This window comes from Sminthopsis crassicaudata, chromosome 6 (assembly GCF_048593235.1).
Source record: "Sminthopsis crassicaudata isolate SCR6 chromosome 6, ASM4859323v1, whole genome shotgun sequence".
NCBI lineage: Eukaryota > Metazoa > Chordata > Mammalia > Dasyuromorphia > Dasyuridae > Sminthopsis > Sminthopsis crassicaudata.
Window position 1 is genome coordinate 16,623,017 of NC_133622.1, and position 20,833 is coordinate 16,643,849.

General features: G+C 38.8%; 2 protein-coding genes across 2 annotated transcripts in view; one reads left to right on the forward strand and one right to left on the reverse strand.

The window, feature by feature from the left end:
- Positions 1-20,833, forward strand: part of LOC141545819 (sodium-dependent phosphate transport protein 2B-like) — a 216,384-nt gene that overhangs the window by 89,806 nt on the left and 105,745 nt on the right. The window lies entirely within an intron of this gene.
- Positions 16,800-19,164, reverse strand: LOC141546295 (polypyrimidine tract-binding protein 1-like). Its single transcript, XM_074273997.1, is given in 5 exon segments — positions 16,800-16,843; positions 16,846-16,948; position 17,034; positions 17,752-17,953; positions 17,956-19,164. Coding segments are annotated over 5 exon segments (1,287 nt in total). The 5' UTR covers positions 18,908-19,164; the 3' UTR covers positions 16,800-16,814.

Genomic DNA, 20,833 nt, shown 5'->3' on the forward strand with positions numbered 1-20,833 from the left:
GGGTCTTGAAAAAAGCTAAAGAAATCAGAAGACAAAGGGGAAGGTGGGCGTAACATGCACTCCTAGCAGTTACAATTACCAGTCTGTCCTAGGCCCACCAGAGCACCTTTGACCACTGACCTTTGTAGTGTCAACTCTACCCGGCTCGCCTCCTCTGAAGCCTTCAAAGGTCTCTGGCCATGATTTCTTGAATAGTAGTTTAATAACCAATAACACGCTCAAGAACAGCCACATGTAATCTTAAAAGCCTTTATTATACCTACTCACATAATGCCCTGACTTATTGCCCTGACTTGTTAACTCCTTAGTGAACACCTAGTCTGAAGACCCAAGTGTTCACTACCAAACTCCTTACCTCTTGGCTATCCATCAGCTTGGCTCAGCTTCCCCAGGCTAAGGAGCCAGGTTAAAGAGAGCAACTTGCTGTCTGCAGTGGGCTTATAAAGGGCCTGTGAGGTCACATGCACAGCCAACCAGCGAGAGAGCCGTCATCCATTATGAAGCTATCTCAGTATGGCCAGGATCCCACCCACAGGGCAGTCCTATATCTACAGAGATTAGTTCTGGGCCACTTAATCTCCTGTGGCACTGTGGCGCCACCCATTTAAAGGACCCTTACAATTCCCTTCTCTTGTTTTGCAGGTACCGCATCCTTACAGGTGGGAGAGCATTCTAGTCATAGAGAAAGGGGAGCAGTACACTAATACAAAGGCATGGAGTTGTTAGATGTGCTGTATGTGATGAACGTAAATAGGCTTCATCATTGAGAATGTGGAAAGGAATCAAGTGTAAGAATATTGAGAAAATGGGAAGGGTTCCAGTTGTGAAGGGTTTTAAATGCCAGTCAGAGGACTTTATATTTGATCCCAGAAGTAAAAGAAATTGTTGGTTAGAGTTTACAGAGTTGTAGTGGAAGGGCCAGCATCATACTTTAGGAAAATCACTTTGTCAATCTGAAGAGAGGATAGAACTGGATGTTACATTTTTTTGAAAACAAGGAGAGTTTTTAGCTTATTGTGCCATATTTAACCATGTTCTTCTTAGTGTCCCAGCTGGCAGAAATGTTTGGTTATTAGTAGTTGCCATTAGTGGATTCCAGCATTATATGGTCCCACCTTTGTTCTCTACCTCTTGCATCAATGATACCTTTCCTCCCATCACTTTTGTTGGGATTACTAGGTGAGAACTGAGGTTGTCTGGATGGTGACAAGGTGAGAATTCAGGTTTTCTGGACAATCACAAGGTGAGAACTCAGGTTGACTTGATAGAGGGGGCAAGCTCATTGGCTGGGGTGGTTCTTCCCAGAAGCCCTTGCATTATCCCACGCCCATTCTCTGGGAGGATAAAAAGAGACAGCACTGGGCGCAGAAGGAGATCGGCCTGGAGAAGGATAAGAGCTGGAGGAGATTCAGAGCCAGGATTCAAGAAGAAAGACTCTGCATTGCATCAGGCTTGACGGGGCTCTCTGCAGGAAGGGAAGTCACTTCTAAGGACAAGAGTTAACAGCAACTGCGTGGAGACAAAGGTTCGTTACAGGAAGAAGAATCTGTCTGAGAGATTTGAGTAGACACAGCAGATCTCTTCCCAGAGAGCGATCCAGCAGCTTCTGGAGACGACAGCTCGTTACAATTGGCGCCCAACGTGGGGCAAGGACTTTTGCTTATCCTGACAAGAGGAGCAGAGTTTACTTGTAACCTGGGTACAGATTGCTAAACTCTTGGCTGCATTAAGACGCACATCCCCTTGGTTCTTAGAGGAAGAAAAGATAGATGTAGATAAATGGAAGCTAGTGGGATATGAAATGAAAGAATTTCAAGCAAAAAATGGGCCTCGTTCAATTTCTGCAGAAGTATTTTATATCTACAACATAGTTCAATTAGCCTTAAACTATCAAGCAAGTTGTAGGAGAAGGAAAAGTTCTAAAAATGAACAGAGGAGGAAGTGTGAGGAAAAAAGGAAAGATCAAGATCTATCCCTAGACCAAGAGGATTTAAATGAGGAATTATGGTATGATTCTCTTGAAGAAGCTTCAACCCTGCCTAGAGAACAGATTATTGACAGGCCCACATCAACCCCACCTTCAGAGATGGAGGAAGAAAGAGGGGAAGAGGCAGAAACACAAACAGAATTGCCTGTGAAGAAGCCTAAGCCTATGACAAGATTAGAAAAAGCATTGGTTAAAGCTAAGAGAGAAGGACAGGATATAAGTGATTTTATACATGCATATCCTGTGATTGAAGAGATTGACTCTGTAGGTAAAAAAAGGAGAAGATATGCACCTTTAGATTTGAATAAAATTAAGGATTTGAAAAAAGGTTGTACCCTTTATGGGGCTACATCAGCTTATGTCAAAATGTTACTAGATGGTTTGTCTTATGAAGTCCTAACCCCGAATGATTGGAAATCCATAGCAAGGACATGTCTGGAACCTGGAGAAAATTTATTATGGCTTGCGGAATTTCATGAATTATGTAAAATTCAAGTCAGATGCAATTTGGAAATAGGAGTTAACACACAATTCACTTTTGAGCACTTAGCTGGTGAAGGTCAGTATGGAGAGAATTCGGAACAGATTAATTATACCATGACAATATATGAACAAATTGCTAAGGCTGCAATAAAAGCTTGGGGTGTCCTTCCTGGACAGAAAGATCGTGGAGAGGCTTTCACTAAAATACAGCAAGGTCCCAATGAACCTTTTGCAGATTTTGTGGGACGTTTGCAAACTGCTGTCAAAAGAACTATTGGAGAAAATTCAGCTACAGAAATAATGACCAGACATCTGGCTAAGGAAAATGCCAATGAGATTTGCAAAAGAATTATATGGGGATTAGACAAAGATGCTCCTTTAGAGGAGATCATAAGACGCTGTGCTACAGTGGGAACAAATGCTTTTTACACCCGGACAATGATGAATGTGGAAAGACAGGGTCCCTCATGGCAAGGGCCTTCTAGAGAAACTCGGCGATGTTTTCAATGTGGAAAAATTGGACATCTAAGAGCTCAGTGTAGGTATGGAGATACAGTGAGAAGACAGGGTGAGAGAAGACCTAAAACCCCATGTCCAAAATGCAACAGAGGACTCCATTGGGCATCAGAGTGTAGACTAATTCAGGGAAATGGGATGAGGGGCCCAGGTCCAGGACCCCAGGCAAAAAAGACTTGGGGCATGATGGCAGCTGATGTTACACCCAAAGAACCTTTAGAAGGCCAGGACTTTGATTTAATCAATCAGCAGAAAAGCAATCACATGGCAGAAAGGGATTACCTGATAAGTGAGTCAAAAGGCAATCAGATTGCAAAAATGGATTACACTTGGGGAGAATACAGGCCTTTTAAACCAACAGGGCTGTGTCCAGTGCAAACAATTCCAATGTAATTGCCAGATGATGAGAAGAGATTTAGAAAGTGGTAAATAGAAGGTAATTAGATAGGTTAAATGCCTGGGAGAGAGGGTTTGCTTGTATTTCTTCAGCAGGAGAAGGAATCAGATGGGTGCCAACGAGTCATATTCGCCTTATCCATCAGAGAGAGACAGAAAAAGAGAAAGACCTCAAAATAAAGGAGAAGATCTAAGAAACATCTGACACTGAAAGAGCATGGATAATAAGAAGACTGTTAAAGAACTTAAAAACCAGCAGGAATCATTGGACTTCCTCACACAAGATGAGAATAATGGACAATGGACTTATGGACATTTATAAATTTTCAATTTATGATTATGATTATGTTATATACTTCTAGCATGTGTTATGTTACTATGTTACTATGTGCTTATGTAATTTATGTAATTATCTGTAATACTTCCCATATTGATGGATTTATGTTTCAAGGTCATGACTGTCCTATGTTCTAAATCAAAAGAAAGGGGGAGATGTTGGGATTACTAGGTGAGAACTGAGGTTGTCTGGATGGTGACAAGGTGAGAATTCAGGTTTTCTGGACAATCACAAGGTGAGAACTCAGGTTGACTTGATAGAGGGGGCAAGCTCATTGGCTGGGGTGGTTCTTCCCAGAAGCCCTTGCATTATCCCACGCCCATTCTCTGGGAGGATAAAAAGAGACAGCACTGGGCGCAGAAGGAGATCGGCCTGGAGAAGGATAAGAGCTGGAGGAGATTCAGAGCCAGGATTCAAGAAGAAAGACTCTGCATTGCATCAGGCTTGACGGGGCTCTCTGCAGGAAGGGAAGTCACTTCTAAGGACAAGAGTTAACAGCAACTGCGTGGAGACAAAGGTTCGTTACAGGAAGAAGAATCTGTCTGAGAGATTTGCGTAGACACAGCAGATCTCTTCCCAGAGAGCGATCCAGCAGCTTCTGGAGACGACAGCTCGTTACAACTTTTTTTTTTTTTTTAAGACAATAAGGAGTCCCACCTATGGTGTGAATGCCATGGTACTTTACCTGCTATGAAAATAATCTTTGAACATGGACTTTCAATATCTCAAAAGATAGATGGTTTCTTTGATGTAAGAACTGTATCCAAAGTCTTAGCGCCTTAGTAGCTAGTCTTCATGGCTCAGCGCCTTCCTTCGGAGATAATCTTTGTCTTGGATATATCATGCTGTACCTAGTTTTTTATGGCTTCTTTCCATTAGATTATGGGCTCCTTGAAGACAAGGGCATTTTCCCCCCTTTTTTCTTTTCTTTGTATTCTTTAGCGTGTAACACAGTGTCTTGACACAGAGTCTGACTTGACTTGGAGGCCGACCTTCTGGCCTTCAGAACTCCAGAACTTAATGAGGCCGATTCCTGAGGGCTGAGCCATTTTCAGGGTTGATAAGATCTCTGTTTCTATCATCTATTAGAAACTAGGTTCCACACCACAGTGAGGCATTGGAGTACAACTTTAAAAGAGTGTAGAGGACTCTGATTGTTGTTTTTTACTTAATATTCCTTGAGCCCTCACATTCATTACACTTCAAGGAGCTCAAAGCACTTAATTTTATAATTATAATTTTTTTTGACAGTACATATGCATGGTTAATTTTTTTATATAACATTATCCCTTGTATTCACTTTTCCAAATTATTCCCTCCCTCACTCTACTCCCTCCCTCTACTCCCTCCCCTAGATGACAGTCAATCCCATACATGTTAAATGTGTTACAGTATATCCTAGATATCTGTGTGTAAAATACAATATCGGTGTGTAAAACCAAATTTCTTGTTGCACGGTAAGAATTGGATTTCGAAGGTATAAGTAACCGGGGTAGAAAGACAATAGTGCAGACATTTTACACTCAATTCACTAGGATCTCTTAAGATAGGAGCTACCAGTATTGTCCCCATTTTATAGATAAGGAAATTGAAACTTTGGAAAGCCATGTGACTTGCCCCAAATCTTGGTTTGTCCTGAGTCTTAATCCACCCTCCCACAAAGAAATACTTTTTCTCTATTGCTTCCAAGCCAGTTTCTAGCTTCCAGCCCTTTAGAGTGTAGCATGGTACGTGCTCACTACTATCTGCATTGATTGCCACAGATTGGAATATACTAATGATAATTATAGCTGAGTTTGATTCCTAATTTGCTTCCTGGTTTTTGATTTGTGTTTTTCTTGCTTAATAAATCAACTATGAGGAAAGTCAGATATTAGATACAGAAGTTCCTGGAGAGATGCAACTCTATACTTATCCCAATCAATTCTGGAATCTTCTGCTCTGAAACTGATTTCATTTATGCAAATGATTGAAGAAAATAGAGTCCCCATTGTTTGCATTTCTTTTATGTGAAGCCTAACAAAATATAGAGAAAACACAATTTGTGCATATCAGTAATACTTGAGACCTAGGTGACAAGTTACATGGACGCATGAAATAAAACAAATATTTAAAACAAGCTAAAACAAAACAAAGGTACAATCAGCTCTAGGTTCTCTGACCATGAATTTTCATTCCCAACCTGGAGTCCTGCCATCTAGCACATTCTTTGGCTCCCTCTTTCCTATCCTCAGCTGACATGTGCTCAGAAAAAACCAGTAGATTAGAAAGAACACTTTATTCGCAATTAGGAGACTCGGGTTCTAGCTCTGTTACTAGTTGCATGCTACTAATTAGTATCTGGCCCTCATTTTCTTCTGTGAAATAAGGAAGGAGTTAGAAGGATCTCAAAGATTCCTTGTAAGCCCTAAAATGCTATGATTCTAAATTAAGAGAACCTGAGCATTTAATCATGGTTTACATTTCCATAGCATCTTTGTGGTTTGCAAGGTGCTTTTTATATGTTATCTTATTTAATCACCTAAGAAATCTTTGAGATCTAGAGCCTAAGTATTATCAGCTTTAGTTCACATATGAAGAAAATTAAATTCAGAGGTTAAATGACTTGCCCAAATGCACACAGTAAGTGGTGGAATTGTGACTTGAACCCAGATTCTGATTCCAAATCCCAAGCTCTTTACACTTGCCAAGTAAAGTAGCATTAGAAAAGAAAGTCTGATATAATAAAAATACCATGGATTTCAAAATCCAATGTGAATTGTTTTTTTAATTATCCATGCTATTAGTACAAATGATTTAGAAATAATGGAAGGCTTTTTATTTTCTTCAAATGCACCTGAATTTACAAAGCCAAATATGGTTGGTCTTCAGAGAAATGTATCATAGTAGTTTAATGGTAAATGAGCTGTAAATGTATTTGAAACATATAAAAGTATATAAAAAGTCAGATGTTGTTATCATCGCTTAAAGAATAACCTATCTTTGTATGAAATTCATTCCCCTTACTTTAGAGTCATCCCTTATATCTAGATAGGTAGAAATACTTATTTTTAGCTTTGAACTCTTACCTCAAGGTTGAGCTTTTCTTAATAGCCACTTAAGGAAATAATTGCTCTGTTGTGGGGGACTTCAAAGCAATTGGATAAACTTCCACTTTAACTCTGGACAGGCTGGATTGAGGGGGTACCACATCTACTAGAGAGATCCATCACCACCTCCCCTCAAAAGGAGACAGCCTAGAACCCTGAGCCCCCAAACTGTGAGAATAGCAATGATTCGGGGAAGCCTTGCTTCTAGCTCAGCCTTTGCAGCTACCATCTAAACCCTTGTGAAGATGTGACCTGGAAACTGTCCCCTCTGTACCCAGTGTTGCTGAACATCCTCAGAAGAAAGCTCTCAATACCAAAATCCTTATTCCAGAAGTCCAAAGTCTTCAACACCAAATGACACCAAAGGGTCAAATGGCTCAACCACATCAGAAACAATTTTCATTTGATGAGTGGAAATACTATGGAAGAAAATGTGTTAGCATCTGCTTTGCCCTTGACCCTAAGCCAGTAGGTCTTTCTAGCTGACTTGAAACTTAAGTTTTCTGTAAAATTTATTTATTTTTCTTATTTTTCCTGTTAGGAACCATATCCACTCTTAGAATTCATATATTTTCTTAGAACCTAGTACTTAGCACAATGCTTTTCACATGGTAAATACCTAATAAGTATTTTTAAAGTTCATTTACCTGGTAGCTTCTCATATTCTCATATTAATTCTCATATATATTAATATAATTAATTAATTAACTTACAGTTGGTGCTAACTAGATGCTAAACTCAGTTGTTACTACTGTATGAGGGAATACAAATGCTGTCAGCACCCAGGGACAAAATGCTAGTCACCTTGCCCTAGTTAAGGTTCTGTCTTAAGAATTCCCCAATCAATCAAACATTTAAATCAATTGAACCTTGACCTAGTTATGGTTCTCTCTTAAGAATTCCCCATTTGGGGGCAGCTAGGTGGCGCAGTGGATAGAGCACCAGCCCTGAATTCAGGAGGACCCGAGTTCAAATCCGATCTCAGACACTTAACACTTCCTAGCTGTGTGACCCTGGGCAAGTCACTTAACCCCAGCTTCAAAAAAAAAAAAAAAAAAAAAAAAGAATTCCCCATTCAATCAAATATGAAGTTCTTACTGTTTATTGATTGATTACTATGTACCAAGCATTGTGCTAAACACTGGGATACAAGAAGTGGAAAGACACATCTGCCCTCAAGGAGTTCACACTAATGGAGAAAACTACATGTAAACAAATCTATACAAATAGTATAAAAAGGAACTACTTCACAAGGGGGGGAAGTACTGAAATTAAGGGATGTTGGGAAAGGATTCCTGTAAAAGATGACATGTCAGTTGAGACTTCAAGGAAGACAGGAATATAAGCATCAGGAGAAGAGGTTCTACTAGATGTAGCTTTTTATCCTCAGTGTCTAACATGGTTGCTAACATATAATAATATAACAAATTATTAAATGCTTATTGGCTAATTGATAGCTTAATAGCTAGAACACTGAGAGAGGAGAAAAAGGAATAAGCATTCACATTGTAGCTACTGTGTGCCATGGACTGTGAGAGGGGAGGTGGTGTTATGATTCTGATTTCCCAGAGAAGGAAGCAAGTTTGTGACTTGCCCAGGCTCACACAGCTGATAGTGCTTAGGGCCAGATTTGAATTCAGGAAGGCCAGTTTTTCTGGCTCCAAGGTCTGGGCTCTATGCGCCTAGCATCCTTAGAAATCATAGTAAACATTAATCTGATCTCCAAAGAGTTTTAGTTGGGAGAGATTTCCAAATTAGCCTAGTTCTTTCATGCCTCTGACATGACATGTCTATGTACACCCGATGATGAGGTAATGCATAAGCATAATAAACAAACAATAGATCAACATGTTAAAATATAACTTTGGGTTAATATTCCAAAACAAAAGCTTTTCCTCAGTTCCTTTACGCATCTCCTATGTATAGTCCAGCACTGACTCTGCTGAGTGTTAGAAATAGAAATAAGAAAAATGAAGCCTTCAAGAAAAAAGAAGAAAACAGAACACAGAAGGAAGATAGAAGGGGGTTGGGGGCAGGACAGGGAAGTAAGGTACCAGTGGAGAAAGGGAGGAAGCTGGAGTCCAGTCTAAGAGGTGCAGCTGGAAGGAAATGAAGTCCTGAGAACCCTCTTTAAATGGAAGCTTCAAAAGGGGCAGAAGGTATTGATGAACGGTGGGTGCCAAAATTGATCTCTCCTCAAATGTTCTACTGGAATGAACCAAGGGACCTCCTCCCTTCAGTCAACATTTTAATCCTAAACACCAACTATTGGGAAGATAAGCAGTTGGTTGGTTCATAAATGAGACAATCCCTAATCTGAGCCTTGAAAGAAAATAACCCTTGGAGGTGTGTGTCTCGGGGGAGGAATTTTGTGGAAAATAGCAATCTTCCTAGCATGAGGAACAGCCTGTGTGAAAGAGATGGAAAACTGAGTTCAGGGGGAAACAGTAGCATTATTTGACCAGAATATAGGAGAAAATAATGAAAGGTGTGGAAAGCTTAGCTTGGGGTCAGACTGTGGAGAACTTTAAATGGCAGGCTGAGGAGTGTGTACTGCAGGCTGAGGAGTGTGTACTTTATGCTAGGGATGCTGACTTTCTATACAGTGGAGGCAGATAAATAGGAAGATTACTTTTGTGACTTGTGGAGGTTAGATTAGAGAGAGAGAAGAGACTGGCCATAAGGAGAATAATCAAATGAAAGTTTGAATGAGAGTGAAGCTATGGAAGAACATTGAGAAAATGAGACATTGTGACTTGTATGTTCATGTTGGGGTCTTACTCAGGACAGTCCCCAGATAGTTTATAGTTGATATTATTTGATTATATTTCCTATATATCATTTTGATTATATATTTGATTATATTTGATAGTGAAATGGGACATTCAAATGAGATCCTTCAATAATTAACTAAAGGAGATTTTCTTAGCTAAAGCAAGTGAAGGCTATTCAAGAAGGATATGCCTGAGGAGCTGATTCAACATAGGTTGCTCCTTCCTGGGGTTGTCTGTCATGATCCACGAGCAGAACTTTAGAGAGCACCTGCAGTTCCTTCCGAAGTTTTATATTCAGGTGAGCAGGAGTGGTTTTTAGTGGTCTTCATTTTCCTTTTCTAGCTTAGTCTTAAGGGTAGTTTCAATTTCTTTAAAGTAAAACTAGCTTAACTTTCAAGGGAAAAGGGCAGGGTATTGCTGTCAGCACAGAGTATAACTAACAAGATCTGGCAACTAATTGGATAGGAAATAAAAAAGGAAATGGAAGGGATTTAGAGGCTGCAACCTTGGATAGAGGCCGATTCAACAGAATTAGGAAAGTTTGGATAATTGACAGCTCTGAAAGGGAATGGGGAAGATAGTGAATCATGTTTTGGATATAATTTATGTTGCCAACAAGGCAGGCCAAGTTATAGATGTGGGAGATGATGACATTTACAAGAAAGAAAGTAAGGCAAGAATATAGCAAAAAGGGTTCAGGAATGAATCTTTATGGGAGCAGCTATACTTGGGAGGCAAAAATTGAATGATGATCCAACAAAAAAGGCTAAGAAAAATGAGTTACATAGATAGGAAGAAACCAGGTTATTACAAGAGTCAAAGAAGGAGGTTACCCAATAGGAGGATGTGGCCAAAGTCACAAAATGTTTCAGGGAAAATGAGGATGAAGACAGAAAAGCTGTCATGTAAATTGCCAAATATCATGGCATTCAGTCAGAATGTGTTCTTTTTAGGAGAAGGCTGATTAACCTGGTAAAGTTGCATTTTTTAAAAAGGCAATTCCTTCTCCTTGATTTTTGCCTGCTTCACACTTTTTCTAAAATTTTCTGTTCAGCTTTATATTGACTTTTAAATTCCTCACTCCAAGGAGAAGTTACTTTATTTAAGCTCAGAAATGTGGTGGTGGACAGTGAACTTTGTATTCTGTTAAGAGGAATGTGCCACTTTTTTTTTTAACCATCTTAATTTTGTGAAAACCGGTAAGCTTGTAATTTATCCATTCACCAGAGATCAATCTAGTTCTACTCAGTTTCTTTTAGCTCCATCCCACCCCACCTTCTAGCCTGGATTGCCTCAACTGCTCTGTGTTTCTAGTAACCTAACATTCCCTACATTCTTCTCTTCTACCCCTGGCTACTCCTCCTCTCCACTCCCATCATTGCTTTTCTGTGGCTCTTGGGCCTGTATCTTCAATAACCACTTTGGGTTCCTGACCATCCTCCCCCCATCTTGGTGCCCTAGAACTGTTCTGTCTCATGTCAGTGCCTCTGGTTGCCCTATATTTAGTTCCAGCTCTTTGAGCTTCATACTTTTCCTAGGATTCTCCAGGGCCTACAGCTACTACTCAAGATCCTCTACTCAAGTATCTGATGACTTTTCTTTCTTCTCGTTCCTCCCTGAAAGAAATACATTTCTTATTCATAATGATATTTCTATATATTTGTAATTTTTCTATTGTATCCTATTATATATTTGTATGTATTGCTGATACTTATAGTTATTTAAAATAATCAAGAGTAATTTGTGGAAGCTAAAGAATGAGAGGCAGTTAGGTGGTGCAGTGGTTAGAGCATCAGTTCTAGAGTGGGGGGGGGCTGAGTTCAAATGTAACCTCAGACATTCACTAGCTGGGGAAGTCATTTAACCCTCAAAAAAGAAAAAAAAGAGCTTTGGAATCAGCAAAACCCCAAGTTAAAGTCCTCTATCTACTCTGACTGTATGATTGTGGGCAAATCACAACCTCTCAGTGTTCTGGGAAGCTTAATAAGAATAGAATTTGCAGAGCAAGTCTAAACTAATGGTCTTCAAAAGTGGGGCCTATAAAAACAGCTGCAAAAGTGATTTTCCTTAATGAGTCTGATCATGTCACTTCCCTACTCAATAAACTTCAGTGGTTCCCTATTGTCTTTATAATCAACTATTATTTCCTCTTTAAATCTTACCTTTTAGATGTCTATCTCCCTATTTAAATTGTCTAACATGCATAATTATGAGTTATATACTACATATTTTTAATAATAACTATATAAACATCTGCTCAATTTCTTCTTTTTACTCCTGGGGATATACAATGAAAAAAAGTTTAGAGACCACTATTCTCAACTAATGAAGCTATAATTCTTATCCAAAAGCAAAAAATCTTATCTTGCTCTTTGGTTGTATTATTTCATTTGATCTTCCCAACACTTTGGAAAGTGAATATCCCCATCCCCAATGTCTGTCACATAGCATTTATTTAAAAAAAATTATTAGATGAGGAAACTGAATCTTTTTTCTAAATAATAGCTTTTTATTTTTATTTTTCAAAATATATGCAAAGATAGTTTTCAACATTCACCCTTGTAAAACCTTGTGTTCCAAAATTTTCTCTTTTCTTTCCCCTTTTTCCCCGTAAGTGACCCAATATAGGTTAAACATGCAATTCTTCTAAATATATTTCCACAGGTATCATGGTGCCCAAGAAAAATCAGATCAAAAAGGAAAAAAAAAAACCAAGCAAGCAAACAAAAATGACAAAAAAGATAAAAATACTGTGTTGTGATCCATATTCAATCCCCATAGCCCTTCCTCTGGATGCAGATGGCTCTCTCCATCACAAGTCTATTGGAATTGACCTAAATCACCTAGTTTCCAAAACAGCCCAATCCATCAGAGTTGATCATTACATTATCTTGTTATTTCTGTGTACAATGTTCTCCTGGTCTTGCTCATTTCACTTAGCATCAGTTCCTGTAAGTCTCTTCAGGTCATTCTGAAATCAGCCTGCTCAGCATTTCTTATAGAACAATAATTTTCCACAGCATTCATATACCGTAACTTATTCAGCCATTCTCCAACTGATGGGCATCCACTCAGTTCCAAGTTTCTTGCCATGACAAAAAAAAAGCTGCTACAAATATATTTTTGCACATGTAGGTCCTTTTCCCTTTTTTAATGATCTCTATGGGATACAGATCCTGTAAAGACACTGCTGTATCAAAGGGTATGTACAGTAACTGAAGCCTTTTAAAAATACATTTTTAATTTGTGAAATAAAACAAGTATTTCTTTAACACAATATACTAAATTGCATATGCAACTGAAATTGCTTATACTCTTTGACTCAGAAACCAAGTGTTAGAGAAGTGAAATGACATTTTCAGAGTCCTATATAGTTTTGTTGTTTTTTTATTTTTTTATTTTTGTTGACAGTTTTTTAAATTTTGTCTTTTTATTAATTTTTATAATTATAACATTTTCTTTGACAGTACATATGCATAGGTAATTTTTTTTTTTACAACATTATCCCTTGCACTCCCTTCTGTTCCTAATTTTCCCCTCCTTCCCTCCACCCCCTCCCCTAGATGGCAGGCATTCCCATATATATTAAACATCTTATAGTATATCCTAGGTACAATATATATGTGCAGAACCGAATTTTGTTGTTGTTGTTGCAAAGGAAAGATTGTATTTGCAAGGTAAAAATAATCTGGGAAGAGAAACAAAACAAAACAAAACAAAACAAAACAAAAAAAACAATGCTCACAGTTTACACTCATTTCCCAGTGTTCCTTTTCTGGGTATAGTTATTTCTGTCCATCATTGATCAATTGGAATTGGATTAGCTCTTCTCTATGTTGAAGATATCCACTTCCATCAGAATACATCCTCATACAGTATCATTGTTGAAGTATATAATGATCCCCTAGTTCTGCTCGTTTCACAGAGTCCTATATAGTTAAAAAGTGATTTGAATCCATGTTTTCCTGACTCTAAATTCAAAATTCTAGATACCCAAATTAAGTCCAATTAAGAGAGAAAATAGAGAGAGTCAAGGCTGAAGTGGACAGATTGCAAAACTCGATTTTATAGAATTATTTTTTAAAGTAATCAGCAAAATGTTTCCTATCATTTGACTTGAACAGTTTATGGTCCTTATTCAACTCTAGAGTTTATTTTATGTCTTGTAAAAAGAGTCAAATGAATGATTCTAAATCAAACTAGTTCATCTCCCTCATTTGTTCTCAGTGGAATCTCTTGAATAACTTCCAAGTCAATTGGGGGGGAGGGATTTCTCCTTTCAATAGAATTCTGCTTCTATTTTGACCCCTTTTCTATCCCATCCTTCTATTGCTTTGAGATTCACCTTGAGGCTGAGTTCACAGAGTGCTCGTGGCAGATAATCCTTAGTAACCTTTATGCTTACTGGCCTCTAAATCTATGTCAAACATTTCTTAGACTTTGATTGCAATATTTCCAGTTTCTTTATCACTAAGAACTTTGGACTCCGGCTGATGACTTCTCCATATATTTCTAAATTTCCTTTTCCTCTTGAATAATCATTGAACTTCTTTGAACAAATACAAGACAATACTGAAGAATTCAAAACAACTCTTTTGCTTTTAAGTATTTGCAAGCTACAATAGGTATCATGGGGAAATAAATGTGGATTCACTAAACACATAAAATTGGAAATACATTTAAAAGAATTGCACATATTTAGCCTATACCAGATTGCTTTCTGTTTGGGGGAGGAGTGAGATAACAGAAGAAATTTGAAACAAAGTTTTACAAAAATGAATGCTGAAAATTATCTTTATTTGGAGAAAGAATATCTATATTTGAAGAAAGTACAATTTGTAAAAAAAACTCACATAAATTTCTATTCCAATTACTTGTAAGTGTAACTTTTCTTTCAAGTTAACTAATTTTTTTTTAAAGAAAAAAAATTTACTGAGTGTTTACTATGTTGCCTGCATTGTGCTAGATAGAGAGTACAAAATAAACAAAGCCTGCCCTGAAGAAGGTTACATTCTCTGATGAATCAGGAGGAATCCTGCACAGAAGGGAGCAAATAAGAAATATATACAATGTATATGGAGGTCATCAAGATTGACTTTAGGGAGGCAGCCCTTAAACTAAAGAAAGTTAGTGTAGCACCCGTAATAACTTTCCCTACTATTACTTTTTCTCTAAGTCAGATTTCCCAGAGGGTAACATTAATAATAATAGCTAATATTTATGTAGCCTTTACTCTGCCAGGCAGGATGCTAAGTGCCTAAGATATTTTCTCATTCAATCCTCACAACAGCTCTGGGAGACAGGTGCTATTATCATCCCCATTTTACAGATGAGGAAAACAAGGCAGACAGAGATTAAGTGATGCTCAGTTTCATAAATGTAGCAAGTGTCTGAGACTGTATTTTGTGATTCAAGGTCCAGCACTCTATTCACAGTGGGACCCAGCTGTCTGTTTCATTTCCCCTCAAGGTTCTAGAGCAATTGGGGTATTTTTCTAAACTTATTATAAATAACAAATTCCCGATGGGCTTCCCCTATTAATTATCAGTTGATGTGAAGTAGATGGCCAGATTTAGTTAGCTCTTAGTAAGAGATTTTAACTAAAGTAGGAGATGATTCAGTGAATAGAGAACTGGGACTTCCTGAGTTCAAATTTGGCCTCAGACCCTCACTAGCTGTGTAACTTTGGGCAAGGGGGGCAGCTAGATGGTGCAGTGGATAGAGCACCAGCCTTGAATTCAGGAGGACCCGAGTTCAAATCTGGTTTCAGACACTTAACACTTCCTAGCTGTGTGACCCTGGGCAAGTCACTTAACCCCAGCCTCAGGAAAAAAAAAGAGAGAGAGAGAGAGAGAGAGAATTAAAAAAGTAACTTTGGGCAAGTCATTTAACCCTATTTGGTTATCCTTTGGAGAAAGAAATGACAAGTACTCCAATATATTTGTCAACAAAACCCAAGTGGGATCACAAAAAGCTGGACATAATCGAATAACAACATTGCCAAGGTAGTAGAATGGGAATATTTGGAACAAAACATTTCCCCAAAGTTCTGACATATTCCCTCTCCAGTCCATCTGGAATCCTGGGAAAAGTGGATTCAACATAGGTCAAGGAGGAGTTTGGGGACCCTCTTTGCAAGAGGAAAGTTTTCAATGCTAATGCACATCCACAGATTCTGGTTGTTAGAAGTCCTTTCTCTCTGATTTGGGTTATTCATGAAGTTCCCTTAGGCAGGATACAGCTTCTCTCTTGGGTTCCTTGTTGAACCTTGAAACCACCTTTCCTTGACCTGTCTAGGTTATCCTGGTTTCAAATGCATGCTCTGTGTGGACCGTTCTGGGGAACTGGCTAGATTAGGGTGCTGACAGCAAGCCCAGAAGCCTCCACTCTACACAAGCATTTGGAGAAGAGCAGTGGTGAAGAGAGGAGAGGAAAATCCCCAAAGATAAGGCTTTTTCTTCCCCACCTTCAAGTGATTCCCTGTCAGGGCTTCTCAATGGCATAATTTCTTCTGTGTTGGCATGTTAGGTTCTTTTTAGGGGATGGGGAGAAAATTCCCAGAGCAGTTTCCAAAAAAGTGTAAACTTAACTTGTGATTTTTCATAATGTACAGTCACCAAGATTGTTATACCACCACCGCAAGGTTAACAACATGAATTAGATTTAATTTTTTTTGAACAGTTTTATCATTTTATTTTATTTATTTAAAAAAATGTATTATTTATTTTTTATTAACTTTATAATTATAACATTTTTTGACATATGCATAGGTAATGCAAGGTTAACAACGTGAATTAGATTTAATTTTTCGAACAGTTTTATCATTTTATTTATTTATTTATTTTTAAATTTATTAATTTTTAATTAATTTTATAATTATAAACTTTTTTGACATATGCATAGGTAATTTTTTTTTACAACATTATCCCTTGTACTCCCTTCTGTTCCTAATTTTCCCCTCCTTCCCTCCACCCCCTCCCCTAGATGACAGGGATTCCCATACATATTAAGTATGCTATAGTATTAGATTTAATTTTTTAAAAAATAGGTAAACTGATTCACTTAAAAAAATAAAGTCTCTGGTCTTTTAAGGTCACTTCAGCTGCTTTTAAAGCGGCTTTTAAAAATCTGGAATGATGGAAGTGATCCCAGGTGTTCAGCCTTTACAGACCAGGCTGAAACCCTGGGATTCTCATCAGTCAGGTTTATTCTGTCTTGTGCCTTCCCAAATTTTAAATGGTAGACTTTGAGAAGGACACACAAAGTTTTCTCCAAAATCATGATTATGGAGGTCAGTTAGGGATTGAATGGCCTCTTCCACTGAACCCATTTGGATCAGAGCCATCTTCCTGTCCTTTTGAAAGAACTTGAATCCTGGAGTTGTGAAAGAATCCAACCATTCTGGAGAGCAATCTGGAATTATGCCCAAAAAGTTATCAAAATGTGCATACCCTTTGACCCAGCCATACTACTACTGGGCTTATACCCCAAGGAAATACTAAAGAAGGGAAAGGGACCTGTATGTGCCAAAATGTTTGTGGCAGCCCTTTTCATAGTGCCTAGAAGCTGGAAGATGAATGGATGTCCATCAATTGGAGAATGGTTGGGTAAACTATGGTATATGAATGTTATGGAATATTATTGTTCTATAAGAAATGACCAACAGGAGGAATACAGAGAGGCTTGGAGAGACTTACATCAACTGATGCTGAATGAAACGAGCAGAACCAGAAGATCATTATACACTTCAACAATGATACTGTACGAGGATGTATTCTGATGGAAGTGGAAATCTTCAACATAGAGAAGAGCTAATCCAATTCCAATTGATCATTGATGGACAGAATCATCTACACCCAGAGAAGGAACACTGGGAAATGAATGTAAACTGTTATTTTTACCTTCTGAATCCAATTCTTCCTGTGCAACAAGAAATTCGGTTCTACACACATATATTGTATCTAGAATATACTGTAATATATTTAACATATATAAGACTGCTTGCCATCAGGGGGAGGGGGTTGGGAGAGGAAGGGAAAAAATCTGAATAGAAGTAAGTGCAAGGGATAATGTTGTAAAAAATTACCCATGCATATGTACTGTCAAAAAATGTTATAATTATAAAATAAAATAAAAAATTAAAAAAAAAAAAAAGAAAAAAAAAAGAACTTGAATCCTTTGACCATTCCCCCATTACTTGAGAACAGCATCTTAAGGTCATCTTCAGATATTGAAGGTGGTATATTAGAAAGGAACAGTGTAACAGATGGAGGAAAGATATTTTGAAAGTTTTTGGAGCCTGGTTTCTTGAAACGATGAAGAGGTGAGTTTGCATAGTCTTTAGTCAATCCTTGGTCTTCTTCTCCTTCACGGGAAGCTGAACTGTCTGGCACTTGGAAACAGTGATTCTGATTGGCTTCCCATGAAGTTTCTGCCCATTTAAATGGCTCATGGCAAGTTGGGCTTGGTTTCCATCTACCATCTGAACCAAGGCATTCTCTTTCTTGTTGAATAAGATCTTCACTCTCTGTACATTGCCATAAATGCCGAAAAGAATAAAGAGACATTGGGGTGTAACTCTCTCTGGGTTCAAGTTGCTAACCAGCAAGACAGAGTTTCCTGCCCCTATGAGGCCAGGAATGGCAATTCGCCCAGCTGCTGCTGCTGGAATGGCCAGAGGAGCAAGGGCTCCCTGGACATTGGGGACTGAGAGTCCAAAGGCTGCTGCCACAGTCTGGTGAAGAGAAGGCTGGCTATCACCAGAGGGAAGATCTGGGCGTGTATAGTCTCTGCTTTTATCATTGTTGTATTTCACATGGAGGCTGGTGAGTTTAGAGAAGTCAATGCGCAGTGTACAGCAGGCATTGTAGATATTCTGCCCAGCACGCTGGGCACTCACAGGGTCAGAATATTGTAACAGAGCCTGGAGCCAGTTGTTCTTGGTGAAGATTATTATTTTCAGCACTGTGCCAAACTTAGAGAAAATCTGGTGAAGTACATCCAAAGTGACTGGGTAGAAGAGATTTTCTACGATGATCATCAAAACTGGACTCTGGCCAGCCACTGCCATTCCTGCATCGGCTGCTGCAGCAGAGGCAGAGAGGGCCAAGTTTCCTGACTGAACAGAGTTTGCAACTTGAAGTGCTGCCTGGGCACGTGCTTGATTTGGAGAGTTGTCTTTTTTGAGCTCCTTGTGGTTTGAGAATTGAATGTAGATAGGCTGGCATGGAAGAACAGGAGTCACTGTGGTATAGTAACTTACCATAGTGTTTGATGCCTCTTCTGTGTTCATTTCAAGGAAAGCCTGGTTTTTGCCTTTCAGCATGAGAAGATTGGTGACCTTGCCAAATGGTAATCCCAGGGAAATAACCTCAGCTTCTGTGACGTCATCTGGGAGTTTTCTCACATGGATTACTCGGGAAGGGACTCCTGTGTTTCTGTTATCACCTTTGAATTTCTTGCTGTCATTTCCATTAGCTGTAGAAGCAGAGTTGCTGTTAGTAACACAAGTAGAGAAAAGCTCGTCAGATCCCCGCTTTTTGCCAACTGTTATATCTGGGACAATGCCGTCCACGGCACATGAGGAGAGTGGAGGCGCCCTGTTCGGGCGCCAAAAATGTCAAGTCCGAGCTAGCTCCCTCTGAAGGGCTCAGAATTGGACAGAGTCAGGATAAGCAAAAGTCCTTGCCCCACGTTGGGCACCAAAATGTAAAGTTCTGTTGTATCTCAATTGTAATCCTTCTCTGGGAGGAGGTTTCTTTTCTGTGAATCCTTTTCTCTGTAAGCAGGTTACTTGGGAGGCTTCTGGAGCTTCCAGCCAGAGTTAAGGTATATGTGAGAATAAAATCTTGACTCTGAATCTCCTAGAGTGTGGGAATCAGACTCTGCCTCCAAGAATGTGGGAAGTCTTCTCCTTAATCTTCACCACACTGACTCCTTCCAGACTGCCTTCTCCTTTTATCCTCCCAGAGAATGGGCTTGTGGGAACTACTTACAACCAATGAACTTGCTCCTTTTAAAGGATTTTCTAAGACAAAGGTAAAAAGGGAATAAATTCCAGGCATGGGGACAAATAGGCAACTAGGTGATACTATAGATAGAATGGTGGGATTTAAGACAGGAAAATCCATGACATCAGGAAAGTAAGGCCATGACCTGCAAGTGAGTTGGATTTAAGTGACAGAGGGCTGTGCAAGATCACCTGCCTCACTTTCCCCTCTAGAGCCATCCAGTGGCAAGACATGGATCAGGATGACTGAAGATGGCTCTGGATGAAATAGGGGCTTGGACAACTCTACATGAGGTACTTTGTGTACCTCAGTTTCATCATCTATAAAATGGAGAAATAACAGCTCCCACAAAGCAAGGCTACTGGGAGGGTCCATGTGATAATATAAGTACTATGCCTTCCAACTATGTAGACGATAATTTTATAAGAAACAGCCTTTGTGGAGAACAGCAAGCAGACTAGATTGGCTAGAACTGAGAGTTTGTCAAGACAGATAATGTGCAAATAAATCTACAAAAGGAGACAGGAGTGTGCTGAAATCCCTGGAGGTTGCTTCTTTTGTAAAGAAAATAAAGGAGCTGGATCATTGGCTTCAAAACTCCCTTGCAGCTCCACAATACTTTAACCATAGGATTCCATGAGATTCAATTGCTTTTATTTTTCACTTAGGTTCATTTCATTCAGTATGTTCTTCATGAGCCCCCAAATTTCAGAATTTTAGGGGGATTTTGGAAGAATGAAGAAGAGGATACAAAAGTCGATTGAAACATACTTGATTCACCCATTAAAATGCCACTGTTTGCCTCCAATATGAAGTGAGCTCTACTTTTAATTCTGTAACTATTCTTTGCAAGGAGGAAGCTCTATGATCTTTAAGAAAGGTGGCCTCTTATGAGGGGAAATCAGAATCCTTGAAAGGACATCTAGGTTCTTTCCATGCTTGCAGAATTTTAAGAGCAGATGGTGTCATATTATTCTGTCATCCATACCCTGGCTTGTAGAGGGACATCAACCTTAGTCATCTCTAATTAAGTGAGCTCAAAACATAGGCTACATGAAATTTGCCTGAGTGAATTTGGTGAGATTAATTTCCCATTGACTGATTTATCTCTAGATTAAGTCTACAGCAAAAAGCAATAACAGTTTACATTTGCACAGGGTTGTTTTTTCGTTTTCATTTTTATTTTTTAGGTTTACAAAGCTCTTTACATATATTATCGCATCTGATCCTCAACAGCTCTA